General features: G+C 36.5%; 1 protein-coding gene across 3 annotated transcripts in view; it reads left to right on the plus strand.

Annotated features, from left to right (window-relative positions):
• The first annotated feature begins 7,517 nt into the window (after window positions 1-7,517).
• The window catches only part of EMC2 (ER membrane protein complex subunit 2), a 42,143-nt gene continuing 34,120 nt past the window's right edge, over window positions 7,518-15,540 (plus strand). For 2 of the 3 annotated variants that reach the window (XR_014491896.1, XM_083357600.1), the window contains exon 1: window positions 7,518-7,583. Coding sequence is in view for 1 of the 3 variants with exons in the window: in XM_083357600.1 (XP_083213726.1) it covers window positions 7,544-7,583 (40 nt within the window). In the remaining 2 variants the exon portion in view is untranslated. Of the gene's footprint in view, window positions 7,584-7,985; window positions 8,056-15,540 lie in introns of all 3 variants that reach the window. The other variant, XM_083357601.1, reaches the window with a different exon arrangement.

Raw genomic sequence — 15,540 nt, forward strand, 5'->3', positions numbered from 1 at the left:
ACTCTTTGGATTACAACCTAGTCTTTCACTTTCCCAAACAAATCTTTTTCTTTTTAATTATAGATAGAGCTTCTGATTTATTTTGTTTTTATCATTATTAAATTTATTAAATTAAGAACACTTATAAAATATAAATATATTGCATTTATTCATTTATTTGGCTTGTTATGCCACTTTCTAAACATGCGGGTCATGGACAAGTGAGTTATGCAAACACAGATCTGGGAGATTTAATAGTGGTAGTATAATACTACAGAAAGCACAGTTACGTTAAGGCTGAAACTGGATATCTAACAAATACTAAAAATGAATTACTATTGTAAGTGTGCTCAAGGATTCAAAGATATATATTTCTTGTGTGCATATTTCAGAACCTAATTCTGAACCAGAAGCCACAGTAATTGTTAGTGACTTTTAGTAACAAATTCAAATATATTTCCTTGATCCAGTAAAATAACTCAGGCAAATCTAATTGTTGAGAAAATACATTTTACTAACTATCAGGACATTAGCTGTGTAAAAGATCCTTTTTTGTTTTACGTTGGTTAATGGATTGCCAATAAACATTTTTTTCTCATCATAACCACTGCATCTTTTTTAAAAAGAAGGAAAAAAGTGCTATTCATATTTAATATAATCTTGACTTTATGAGGTTCTATGAAGAATGTGGTATTCTGTTCATTAAAAAATCTTCAATTCGAATTCTCGATTTAAGTAGCTCTTAAAATATCTTGTAGAGGTTTCAGATATTAATTAATAATATCCATGACTCTGATTTTGGGGCCCAAGCATTTCTCAAACTTTTCTTTTGCCCATGAAAACATTGAAGCTGGGGTCAAGTCAGTTTAAATAAATGTATAGAGAATACAGAACACAAAGTTACCAGTTTATCCCATCTGCAGGAATTGTCCATGAAAGGGGGAAAAAAGCTCTGTTGAAAAGGAAAAAATATGAGGCCCAGAGAGGTAACTAAGCAGAAGCTTGCCAGATCATTAAAAAAAGAGAAAAAAGAGGATTCTGCCAAGTGGTGGTTCCCCCCCCCCCATTTTTATTTATTTTTCTTCCCCTTCTCCCACCCAAAAAGCTTCACTTGAGCCTGATTACTTCTGAGGTATTGACTGAATATTCTGCATCTTGTTTCCAGGTGAAATATTCCTGTAGAAAGCAAGATCATGTCAGCCAATCAGCATCTCAGAAAAACAGAGGGCACATATTTAGGTGGCAACAGAAAGACTTCCCATTTAAGGCCAGTTAAATATCTGTTTCCACTGAACCATATGGGAACAAATGGCACAACCGGATACATTCCTGAGGAAACTGAAAAGGACACTAGAAGACCTGGCGGAAGGATTTTTTAAAAAAATTAGGGGCACAGTGGTGTTTTCTTTGTGCCTTTCTGTCAAAGGACACAGTCCAGAAAGACAGAGAACACTGGATATGGCTAACTGGGTACTTTGATGGTATCCAAGATAACAGAGTTTGGACACATTTCCAAGATGAGGGACTCCTAGCAAGAGAGGAGCTACATTTCACAAGCACTGAGAAGAATGGGATTGAGATTGGTCTGGCAAATGTGATCCAAGAGAATCTGAACCTCGTGTCTGACAATTTGGGTACCTAATGAGTCTCAATGTAATCCTTCCTTTTTGTTTGTTTGCTGCCCAGGGATTAAGTTAATGTAAGTTATATTAATGAATAATTAAAATCCTGTGAGGGAGGGAGAAGAGTTCAGAACATATTCAGAACATAATGCCGCTTGGGGTGTGTGTGAAAGCCCTAATAAGCAGGCATATACATAGAATGAAGGCTACTGCTAAGCTTGTAAGCCGCCCTGAGTCTTCGGAGAAGGGCGGGATATAAATGGAATTAAAATAAAATAAAATAAATAAATATTTGTGTCAGGTGAAATACTGCAACTGGCAGTATTGGGAGGGATAGGTAGGATGAACTCAACGGAGGGAACTTACGTGATAAATATTGCTGACTTGTGCTTTACCGCTGACCATTATGAAGAGAAAATACTGGCCTGTCTTGAAAGAATGTCACAACATACAATGTGCAGTGTGTGTCTTTATGTCTGTATTAAAAACACACAAGAAAAGAAATCAAACCTCAGATTGCAACTGAAGTGTGATTATTTTCTTTCTTTTTTTTTGTTTGCTTCCTTTTTATTTGCAGATTGCCCAATAAACTAACAGCCTTTTATTTATGGGTAAAACATCTTCTACTAAGGCCACTTGCTCAAAATAATGTCTTTAAAGAATTATTCCAAATGCAACAGCTTTTTGAGGTATAATATTGTTGCCAAAGGGCCTAGTTAAATATGTTACTGGAACTTGTGCTGGATACTTCCAGATGATGCCTGTAATTCCTGCCACTTCTAATATACATGACAACTCTGAACTAAGCGTTCTCAGCTGTTGGTGACATAAACACGTACAACATTTGGATTTCAACTAAAGATTCCACGATCCCCAGATTCACTTATTTTATGATCCTAACAATGGTTTATTCATTGCATATTAGGCAACTCAGAAAGATAATAATGCTATTCTGGATTTTGAGTATGCGTGTGGTCTGTAGTTTTGTTATTTTGCAGTATTTTCTACAGTATTGCCTTAAAATCATTCAAGAAAACATATGTATCATTTGGGGCTGAATTATTTGAGTCTACATCTGTTGTTTTCCAGAAACAGCATCCTTTCCTTGGAGATGCTAGACTTTGTTCTATGCCTATTTAAATAAACCTTGATATCTTAAGCACACCAGGCATGTCTCTGTTAAAAATAATGAAAATATTTCTCAAGATAAAATAAGAATGCTCATAACTAGCCCGAAACATGGTTTTCAGCAATCTCTTTTCTGTTTTTAATTTACAGCCTAAATAAAATAGCATTCTGCTTGCAATTAAACGTGCCAGCAGAAATCAGAACCGGAGTTTTATCAACACTAGGATCCAATCCAGAAACAGTCAATTGAGGCAAATTTCACATGAGTGAACTCTTCTTTTTTTTAGGAAATATGAAGATTATGACCTCATTTTTATAAAGTTCCCATAAGATTGTAGAATAATAACAGTATCATAGAAACCTAGAGTTTCACAAAAAATCATGATAAAAAAAGACATCATTTTTTTTTGCAAATGTGAGCATTTGCAATGAAGAGAATTTTTATGCACTGTGATTCAGCTGCCAGCTTTCCCCCCATTTCCGTTGTAAAACATGGATTGCGTAGGTTAGAAGTGAATGGTGATGTGAAGTTTTTATATTTTTTTTCTATTTTTATGCAGAGCTTCTATGATATCTGGTCATTTTCTTAAGAGTTCCTTCATTGTGAAGTGGCTGAGAAAGGCTGCTGTAGATGATAATAGAGATAAATAGGGAGATATAAAATTCCCATTAAACTTTTCATTGATCATGGGATATAAATTTAACTAATAAAAATAATAAGGATCACATGATAGATCAACACCATTATGAGTAATAATGGTCATTCAGTACAGGTAGTCTTCTACTTACAGCACTTCATGTAGTGACCATTCAAAGTTACAACGGCACTGGAAAAAGTGACTTATGACTGTTTTTCACACAACCATTGCAGCATCTTCATGGTCTTGTGATCAAAATTCAGATGCTTGGCAACTGACTCATATTTATGATGATTTCAATGTCCCAAGGTCATGTGATCAGCTTTTGAGACTTTCTGACAAAGTTAATGAGGAAGCCAAATTCACTTAACAACTGTGTTACTAACTTAACAACTGCATTGTTAAAATAGGGCAAAACTCACTTAACAACAGTCTCACTTAGTAATAGAAATTTTGGGCTCATTTGTGGTCATAAGTGGAGGACTACCTGTAGTCAGTTAATTATCTCAAGACAATTTGATTAGAGCTTATAATAGTGATGACTAAAGGATCTTTGATTCTGCAGTTCATGAATTGACTCAAAAATTTTTTAATGGAAGAGAATTATTTGATTGTAGGGTGCTAAGCAATAATGTGGTTTCTTTGCTTTAGGCTAGTAGTTTATATAAACCTAGTTATTATAACTATGGAGATTCTCAGTCATCCAGTTCACGGTTGAAGAATATGACCTGGATGACTGAGAATCTCCATAGACATTTAGCTATGCACTTTGGGATGGACACCCTTTGAATGGTGCGGAAGTATGAACAGATTTCCAGAAAACATTACAGACTACAGGAACCATTTGCGCTTCAGTTTGAGATGCAGGCAACATAGACTCATCCCCAATAGCCTGTGCCTGTCTTCAACAGTGAAGGGACACAGGGCAGAAAGCATCCTGCAGCCAAGAAGGCTCTACACCCATTTGCACTATTCAGGTATTCCTGAGGACACAGATAAACCTCCAAATGGCCTCATTGACTCTCTAATGCAAATGACCAGCTGTCTGCAAGGAATATAAATCCTTCCATTCCCCACCATCCAGTCAGAGGTGAAGAAGCTTCTTGGATGAGAAACAAAGCATCTTCAAAGAAAAAGCCAAGAAAATCCAGTTGCCTCATGAAAAAGCATCTTTAGGACCTAGTTATTATGGTTTATAAGTTATTGGGGTTAATAGTATTAAAAGAATGAGAACTTCATTGGACTAAGCATGTGGCATAAATGTAGCCACTGTAATTGTGTGATATATAAATTCAGTAATAAACCAATCTGGATTTTGGTTAGATATGATGTATTTTTGGCATGCTTATGGGAAAAGGCTCCCAAACTGCTGAATACCATCTCTAGGGAGTTGTGCCCATAATTTTCCTTTTCAGCTAGGTCTTACTCTTTGAATTGATTAATAATGATTAAATTTTATCAACTATGTGTATTTAATCTTTTATTTATGCCATTATTTGCTCCTTGGAAGTGGCTTAATACAAATATATTTCATTATGAAAAGTAACAAAAGACTTATTTTTATATTAACAATACTATTACTTATACTAATAAATATTAATATTTGTTGATCAACAAAACTGTCCAAGAATAATATTTCTATAAGGCCTCCGCATCCCAGATTAATGGTGTTATTTCATCATGGATTTATTCAAATGTTGTAGTTTATTTATTTTCTGTGGACATGTTTATAAACATCTGCTCTAGATCACTGGCTTTTTTTCTCCACAGCTGATAACAAATGCAAGACATATTTGGGGGAAAAATACTCTATGAAGGAGTAAGTTACTGTATATTATAAAACCCAGATACTCTTTACAGAACAGCACATATTCTTGAAGATTTATTTATTTATATTTACTTAAATTTATTTATTTACTTATTTAAATTGATTATCTATGTACTCAAAAGGAATTTTGACAAGATGTCCAATGTTTGTAAGGAGTTTCCAGAGATCATTCTAACTAGCAAATTCAGTATTAGGAATTAATAGGATTTTCATATATTGCCTATGTGATCTAGGAGTTTCCTTTAAATTATACAATTGTAGACATCTGAGGATTTCGTTTGATTTTTAGACACATTTCGGACACTCAGCAGAATGCAATTAAAATCTGTCTCTGTTCTCTCACTAGGCCTTGTGTAAGTAAGGGGAAAGAGGGACTTTAATTGTGATGGAAGCAGCACAAGCGGATTATCTCTTTAAGCTACATTTTGAGTTAGGAAGATATGTGTGCATATTTGAAAATACACAGAAGCAGCACAAAATAGCTGTGATTTCAGGTTTAAAAAACCCACATTAAGTCCATAAAACAAACTGACCAGTTTTATATTGGCATGCTGCCATTTGTGGTTTGTAAGACATTGGTTATATCTAAACACAAATCTAGGGAACTGTAGCTAATTAAAATAGCTAACGTTCAGCCATCTTTACTGTACTTTAGTGCAGAGGTCCACACCCTTGGCCACTTTATGACTTGTGGCTGAGGAATTCTGGGAGTTGAAGTCCACAAGTCATAAAGTGGCCAAGGTTAGGGACCCCTGCCCTAGTGTCTTTCAAATTTGGCAGCTTTTAAAGAGGTATAGACTTTAACTCCCTGAATGTCCAGACATCTTGAGATCAACACGGTTGGAAAACTCTGCTGTAGACACTTCTCCAGAAAACCCTTTTTCAATGACACCGAACTCTCCTTCGGTTAAAGAAGATAAAAAGCTGATCCCTTCCCCACTCTATGTTGGCACAATGAGGGTCGGGTCTGCTTTGTCCACCCCCCTGAAGCTTTGCACCGGCACGCCACAGGGCTGTGTGCTTAGCTCCTACCTGTACTCTTTATACACTTATGATTGAGTATCATCTGACCCATCCACTGCGATAATCAAGTTCGCAGATGATACAACTGTGGTGGGTCTTATTACAGGTGGGGATGAGACAGCATATAGGATGGAGGTACAAAAACTATCCATATGGTGTAGTAACAACAACTTGCACCTAAACATCGGCAAGACAAAAGAGATGGTGTTAGACTTCCGGAAAAAAAGGAGGAACCTACCCCACTTCACATCGAAGAGAACTGTGTAGAGAGAGTTTCCTCCTTTAAATTTCTGGGAGTCTACCTCTGTGAAGATCTGACCTGGAAAGTTAACACAACTCAGGTGGCTAGAAAGGCCCAACAGAGGCTTCACTTTCTTAGGGTCTTGCGGAAGAACAGGGTAGAACAACAGCTAATTACCCTCTTTTACCGGTCTACTATAGAGAGCATCCTCTCGTATGGTATTGTGGTTTGGTATGCCGGTCTGACAGCCGTGGATAGGAGAGTATTACAGAGGGTAGTGAGCACAGCACAAGACATTGTGGGCTGTTCCCTGACACCACTGGATGACATCGCCAGGGCTCGTTGCCTTGGAAGAGTGAGGAAGATTCTCAGGGATGACTCACACCCTGGATGGTATCTCTTTACTCTCCTACCATCCGGTAGGAGATATAGGAATATAGCCAGCCGTACCAACAGGCTGAAAAATAGCTTTTATCCGTGGGCTGTTAGGCTTTTAAATGGGACATAATCTTATGCAGAATTGACTTGGGAGGCCGGTGTGTGGTGTAGTTGGTTCACATGGTGTGGTGGGATGGAGGGTTTGTTGTCACTGTGTGTTGGGGGGAGAGAGCAGGGGGGGAGAGAGGGAGGCTCAGCTAATCTCAATGTACACATGTTGTACTTTGACAATAAAGGTTTATTTATTTATTTCTTTATTTTATTTCACTTCCCCTGTCATCCTTCTATGTGCTGGTATCCTGGGATCTGCCACCAATCCTATATCAGGGGAAGGGTATCTCCTTTACCGAGCCATGGTGGCGCAGTGGTTAGAATGCAGTACTGCAGGCTAACTCACTGCTCACTCCGGGAGTTCGATTCCGAGCGGCTCAAGGTTAACTCACTCAGCCTGCCTTCCTTCCTTCCTTCAGAGGTTGGTTAAATGAGATCGCACCAGGGAACACCCCGCCTCTGCCCGACTGATCGAGCAAGTCCTCCGACCTAATCTCCTTCTTCCCGCCCTCCGCGAGCCCAGCCAATCAGATCGTGCTTCAAGCACGGGCTAGAAATCTGAAGGCGGGATCACGTGAGCCGGTCGCTCGGCAAGATGGCGAAAGTCTCTGAGATGTACGATGTGACTTGGGAAGGTAAACCCGGCGGCCGTGGAGTGGAGCGAGGGGGGGAGGGGAGGGAGACGTAAAGAGATGGGGTGCTTACGATGTTTCTTTAGTCGCGTGAGGGGAGTTGTTCGTAGCAACGGAGGGGGCTTGTGTTTCACCGCTTGTATTCGTCCCTCTGCTCTCCTCGCAAGGGAAAAGTCGTTTGGAAGCTCTTCCCAGGTCCAATTCTCAAAGATAACTTACGCATAATTCGGAGTAATTAACCCTGTAATCGCCTTCACGTCTTCTCATTTGCCCATCGTAGCGTGTTTCAAAAGTATACGTAACCCTTCACAGTTCTGTTTAGAAGAGAAGGAAAGGTGGTGGAGTCTGATCCACTCGGAAGTTACGGATATAAAATAACAATCCCTACTTTGATCCCCTCCGGAGACACTTGGCGTCTTCCATCCCAAGAATGGAAGGGGAAGAAATTATACGCTGAAGAACCTGAAGTGTGAAGGTGAAGTATTTCACGTTTTCCTGTGCTGAAGATTTTTTCCCCCTCTAGGTTTCTTTTCAAAGCTATCACCGCCTAGGAAGATTTTGTCGGGTTTTTCTGGGTTTCTTGAATGACAGACACTTACTTGGGTTGGCACACTAATGTGAGCCACAATGTTGCTTAGCATGATGTGTAAACCAAGCCTTTTCCTGAATCAAAGTTAATTGCAAAAATGTAATACATAATCAGAAGTGAATTCATGATACTCCCTTATAATATGCAATGAAGACTTTTTTTTGAACAGAATCTGTCTTGCTTTCAGTTATGGGACAGGCAGTAATAATGTAAATAGTATGATCTTGAGTCTGTAAAATTTGAGTGGAGAGAATGGATCTTAAAGTGGATAGGCTGCCTGCCTTTTTTCTTTCTTTTATATATGTATTAATATACTTACCAAAGCTCATTAAAATGAAATGATGGAAATGTAAGTTTTCAGAACAAACTACTTGGTGAAGTATGAATGTAGGCAAGCTATTCAGACAATTTTGCGTAAACATAGGCCTTGAATCTTATGTGGAATGCAGTTTAGGACACAAGACTGATTTTTATTTATTCAGAAGTCTGGGTATATACAGAACTGGGCACAGACCTGCAGATTTTATGTGGGATGTTGTTTTGGTACTTTTTCTGAATTCAGGATAGTTAATAGGTGATTTTTTTTATTACAGATGTATTGATTCTAAGCTAAGAGTGGAAAAAAATAGTTTCAAGTTCAGTTCCTACTCTATAAATACTGGTACAGTCTTTACAATGGAAATGCCGCAGCACTTCCTAAAGAAACGGCTGACTTTCATCTTTCTCCAAAGAGTCTGTGATAGCACCTGTTATCTTCACAACAGCCCTTTGAGGTTAATTAAATAAAAGTGACTACAGTTTGCATAACTGTTCCCTGTGAGACAGAGGAAGACATTGATAGCAAAATACTTTTGCCTATTTACCTGGAGGTAAAATATGGGACATTTTAGTTTTAGGATATTGTCTTTTTATTGTTATTTTGGGCTTGCTTTGGCTTGGGATCATTATGTGAGTTTGTCCAGGATAATAGATAGCTAATATAGGTGCAGTAGATAGGTGTTTTAACTGTAATTATTAAGTTAAATTTCATTATTATATTGAACCAGATTGGTCTATTAGTTAAAGCACCAGACTAGATGCCAAGAGACTGTAAGTTCTAGTCTGGCCTTTAGCATGAAAGTTGGCTGGGTGACTTTGGGCCAGTCACTGTTTCTCAGCCCTAATCCCTTCATAGGTTTGCTGTTGTGAGGAAATAGAAAGATGTTCACTGCCTTGAGTTATATGTAAAAATAATATAGGCATGATAAAAAAATTGGTGTGAGCTAGTAACTTCGAGTTGACCATAAATTAAGATTCTTCCACTTTATATTTGTAATGGCATGTGGGAATGACCTTGAGAGATGAGGGGAAGAGATGCTGTCTAGGGGGTGATCAAATAAAGAGCAGTGGGAGCCTGAAGTTGAATAATGTGCTAAGAAAGATAATAATAGTACTAATCTGCCCTAATTTATCAGGCGGTAAAAAGAAACAGCATGAGATTTGTACTTTCAGACTTGCAAGATTGTGTTAATGTAGCCTTACAATAATGTAGAATTAGCTCATGTGTTTCTTGTCAAGTCTACTTGATTTATATTTATTTTATTTATTTATTTAATCCCGTTTATATCTTGCCCTTCTCCGAAGACTCAGGGCGGCTTACAGTCTAAAGCACAAATCAATGTGCTTAGCAATAGCCTTCATTCTATGTATATGCCTGCTTATTAGGGCTTTCAACCCCCCACAAGCGGCATTTTTACAAAGTCAGCTTATTGCCCCCAACAATTTGGGTCCTCATTTTACCTACCTTGGAAGGATGGAAGGCTGAGTCAACCTTGAGCCTGGTGGGATGCGAACCTGCACTAATCGCAGGCAGCTGGTGTTACTTAAGGAGGCATTAGCCCACTGCTCCACCAAGGCTATTTTATTTTATTGCTATTTTATTGCTGTTCCACTTACTCAGTTTCTTACCACGTTTTCTTCAAGAAATAAAGCAAATTGTAATATTTTTTCCATTTATTTGAGTTAGCCATGTGTAAATATGATTTTAAGATTTTTATATATTTTAGGTATTATATCCATATATATATTCCTATAATTATATATTTATATATATTAGAGCAACTCATCCGGCTAGAAATCAAGAAACTGTTTCTAGCCCTGCCTTAATCATTGAAGCCAGCTGGGTGACTTTGGGCTTGTCATTTTCTCTTAGCCCTAAGAAGGAAATAAAGGCAAACCATTTCTGAAGAACCTTGCCAAGAAAACCTCAGAGACTTATCCAAACAGTCTCCAAGAATCGGACACACTTGAAAGAGGAAAAAAAAGTGTTGTGGGTGTATACATATACATACACACATATGTGTGCGTGTATGCAAGTATAGGTATTGTTAAGCACAGGAAAATCAGGAAGTCTAGGCAATCCAAAATCAATATAAAGGTTTACTGCAAGTTCATGTTCTCTACAAGAATCTTAACAGTCAAAGCAAATAGGTAATAGATAATGAAATTCAAGGTAGGCTTGACTTAGATCTCTTGTGGGCATGAAGGGATGGAAGACAGGATGCGTTTGATCCCTTCCTTGGGCTCAGCCTAGTCATCTCTTACAAGTGTTATTTATTACTGCTATACATGTAATTATACATCAAAAACCATAAAAACAGGATAGGAAAGACTAACTTTGCTATTAAGATAAATTAAGCAACAATTCTGTGTAGATAAACTGTACCAACTTATATGATCCTTGAACTTTGTTATTTCTATATGGATTTCCCATGTTTGAACCTATCTTGTGTATAAAAGTGAGATAATCCTTCACCTATCCACTATTCCTAATTTAAGGGGAGATCAGAGTTTATAGGAGATAGTTTAATAGAAAATAGGGGAAGCAGTTTCCATTAAGCACAATGTTTGTTAAATTCAAATGAGATTATTTTACACATATGTAAAATGGCAGATAAGATTTTATGCATGTGCAGAAGGATATGGAATGCAGGCAGATTTTATCTTTTTTATCTGAAATCCATTAAATTAAGGTTTACTACAGTCTTACAAATTCACTACATTTACTTCTCCCTCCCATTCCAACAACAAAATGCTCTGAGTAGGATTGACCATTTTCAAATTTAGTGTTGGATTTACTAAGAATTATATAGGGCATATTCAGAACTAGAAACATTTTTGAATTTACTATGACTGATACTGCTTAATATTAATCTATCTTCCCATTTATTTTTATTGAAAATATGCCATTCATATATTTGCAGAACAAAATGTCACGAGGTTAATGAAAGGCATGGGATTAATGAATAAACACATGGAGGTGGGGGAGAGGGAGTGAGTAATTTCAGATATTCTGAAATCACTCCATTGTTGCTGTTGTGTAAAGGCTAAGAAGTATCAATTCAGGCCTCACTTCAAACTAGTCTTAGGAAATCTGGTCCCTCTCAACCTTGAACTGGTTTGATGCCTTAACATTAACAATTTGCTGATTTCACCTATCAGGCCAAACCATAAATTATGTTTTACAATTAAAGCAGGTGGATTTATAAACCATACGATTTAATTCATTATTTTTATTTATTTATTTATTTGTTTTATATACCGCCCTTCTCCCGAAGGACTCGGGGCGGTGTACAGGGCAAGGTAAGTATACAGTAAAGCAATAGTAAAACAAATGAAACCCCAAAATCTATCAGGCCAGGCCGGCTTGCTGGAATAGGTAGGTCTTTAAGTCACGCCGGAAGGTGCGAAGGTCGGGGGCCATCCGGATTTCTGTTGGCAAGCAGTTCCAAAGGGTTGGCGCACCCACCGAGAATGCTCTCCCCCTGGGGGCCACCAGCCGGCATTCTCTGACCTGTGGCACCCTGAGGAGGCCCTCTCTGTGGGAGCGCACAGGACGGAGGGGTGTTGACGCTGGCAGTAGGTGCTCCCGTAGGTAATCCGGACCCATGCCATGTAGGGCTTTGTATGTCATCACTAGCACCTTGAATTTCACTCGGAAGGCAACTGGAAGCCAGTGCAGCTCACGGAGGAGAGGTGTAATATGGGAGTATCGGGAAGCCCCCAAAAGTGTTCGTGCAGCTGCACTCTGTACCAGCTGAAGCTTCCGAGTGGTTCTCAAGGGCAGCCCCATGTAAAGAGTGTTGCAGTAGTCAAGACAAGAGGTCACAATTATATAATTATATAATTATATAAATAAAATAAAATAAAAATTATATAAATCGGATCTGTCTCTAATAATAATACAGAGTTATAGAACTATATGGACTACTGAAGTAATGTACCTCATTTGGCTATGTTTAGCATGTCTGAATCCAGCTGATGTGACTTAAGAAACCTTAATACACGGTATAGCAGAGCATAATGTGTTAATCCAACTGATTAATTGGAAGAAACCAATACCATCCTTGCTTCTGAATCGTGTTATGACTAATTTCATGTTATTTTAACATTTGAGAGGAAGCCTATACTTCTCTAACCCTCATAAAGAAGGTAGAGAGAACATCCAAAGACTGGTGCAACTTTTTCTGATCATCTATATCGTTTTTAAATGAAATTAATTTAATTCAGGGTTAAATTATTACCTGAAGTGAATTCTATTACACAGAGGAAATGTCTTAAACTGTTACACTCATACATCATACTTTTAAATAAATAAACCTTAAGAGATATTAGATTATCCCAATCTTTAAGATTAGGAGAAAGTGAAAGTACATTTCAAAGACACATATATTCTTTTTTGGATTAGGACCTTTCAGAGTGGTACAGGGAGTCTGAAGAGAAAAGGAGGGAGGCATTTTTCATAAATGAAATTTATAGAAGGTGCCTCTTTACCAATTGTCATTTTGTAATGCCAACGTCCACCCTTTTTAGTGAGCCTTAAAAGAGTATCCAAACTAATATCTATATGTAGCTAAGTATAAAAGAATATTTAGCTTTCCTTAGCCTTCATTTTTCTGGAATTTCACATTTTTGCTTCAGTGTTCATAGCCACACATTTAAAATAGAGGTATAATGCAAATTTAGTTGTAAATGAGAAATTCTGTAAAGGAGATAAAATTATCAGCTTGAATTTGATGGTTGATTACTATTCTAGCATGAATGTGTATTGTACATTGCTGAATAAAGAGAACCATGGTGGAAATATTAAAATAAAACTCAGAGGATAATCTTTCTTTTTAAAAGCTTATATAAATATACAATGAACAAAAACATAACTAAAAAAACACTCAGAAATAATGTGTGAAGAAAACTATACAGGTGGCCCTGGACTCTCAACCACAACTGAGCTGAGAATTTTGGTCATAAATCATTGTGGTTATTAAGTGGGTCACCATGTGCCCTGTCTTGATTTTATAATTCTTTTACAATGATCATAATCATAAATCAAGCTACCATATGGTATTTCTGTTCTATCAGGTTACTACAAATTAGGCGTAATTTTTACAATCAGGTGCTATAGCTCTCATTTCCATTTTTGAAAGAATTAAATTTATTAAAGTAATTCTAGCTGTGAAAAAACTTTTACATGCTTTGATTGAAGTATATTATCTTGTAATCTCCCTTTTCAAAGTAATTCTTAATATTTCCAATAATTTTGAAAGACTCGCAACAGTGATGAGCGTTGCATCTAATTTGGTAATAGAGAGCCATGTACAGTGGAAAAGATTTCTTCCTGTTTTCTATGTATCTTCAACTCTGGTCCTTTAACTTATCTTAGGCATCAATATTTGTCATACTGCTGGAAATAATTTATTTATTTACCGGTATTTATTATTTATTAATTCGGTTTATATACCGCCCTACTCCCAAAGGACTCAGGGCGGTTTATAATGCTCTTTGAAGACTCTAGTATTAATCTGTGACAAAAATTCAGCGGGCAGAATTTTTCAAGTTACTTCAAAGTTACTCTTTTTCTTTTAAAAAACAATTATCAAATGACAAAACTGGATTGTCTCCTTTTCCCCCCTCCGTATTTGAAATCCTATAGCATACTCTAACATAGATTTTTTTTTGAATTGGAATTAATCTTACATAATAGATATTCTACCAGTGGTGAAGTAAATTCATGAACACGGCTTTTAATATTTTAATCTTAGTCTCCGTAATAGATACAATATTTACTCAGATTGTTTATGTCCATTTTTTAATTTCCAGGGATCATCTTGAGTCAGGAACCATTTAGCTCTACTCAGGCACATGAAACATAATATACAGTGGTTTTGTTGACTTTTAGAATAAAATGCAGTATGTTTCCAACATACTGAGTTGGTTTTTTTTATGTGGGAGAGGGAGGGGTGGAATAGGAGTAGATTGTAGAAAGAGGTTTATTTAACTTAAAACTCTGACCAACTAATTCAGAGATACGGTATTTCATATTAAATATCAGATAAAATAATTCTGCAAGTCTTTTGCATGTATTAATAATAACAGCACCAATAATAAGGCAGGCTCATGAATATTTGATGTTTTCTTTGGTAAGTACTGATTTTTTAATCATAAAATTGCTAGTCTAAAACAAATCTTCAGAGGACTCGGCAGTGCACAGTGATTTTAAGAAACTGGAAAGCCTTCATGATCTAGTCTATACTTTGATATTTTTAAGCTTTTTAAAGTTTTATATTGTTTAGCGGCATATATGACATCCATTATATTATTCTTGACATTTACTTTTATTAGAGCCGCATCTATCATAAACTTTAAAAAAATAAACTGTAGAAAGAAATCCTGCTCTTGCTCTTTTTCACGTATTAGATGATACCTTGTTAATTAAGAAAAACGAATATTTTAAAAATATAAAGTGTATACATATATGTTGCTTCATTAATTCTAATAGTAATATTTTTCTCCTATACTTATATTTTGATTTAGGAAATAGTAAGAAATATAGCTTTATGAGTTAATATTATAGTTTCATTAGTTTTATTAAAATAAGAAAATTATATCCGTTAGCCATTTAATAATTTATTCTTTAGAGAGTTCTGAAAACAACCTGAGAATTCTCAAAGGAAGTGTAAATGGGATGTGTGATAGTGTTGTCTTTTATCCTATAATTGGATATTGTCATTTTAAAATAAAACTGTTCGGCATTCAGAATAAGCTTATTTTACATTTGCAGCAAGAAATGGCTCCCAGAATAATTACCAATTGCAACAAATACTCCTTGGAGAGTTGAAAGAACAATATCATAAAATAGCAATTAAATAGTAAGATGATATTTAGAAATTTACACTTTCAGTTCTATATGATGTTTTTGTACTGCTATGTATTTTTGGCATCAAGAGGGTAGTAATTCAAAATCAGTTTGGAGTTTTATACTCTGTATAGGTTTAGTCATTCCAAAAAGGTAGAAGTATGCTGAACTATAGCAGTAAGTTTCCAATTTTAATTTTT

The sequence above is a fragment of the Vipera ursinii genome, assembly GCF_947247035.1.
Source record: "Vipera ursinii genome assembly, chromosome: 3".
NCBI classification, from domain to species: domain Eukaryota; kingdom Metazoa; phylum Chordata; class Lepidosauria; order Squamata; family Viperidae; genus Vipera; species Vipera ursinii.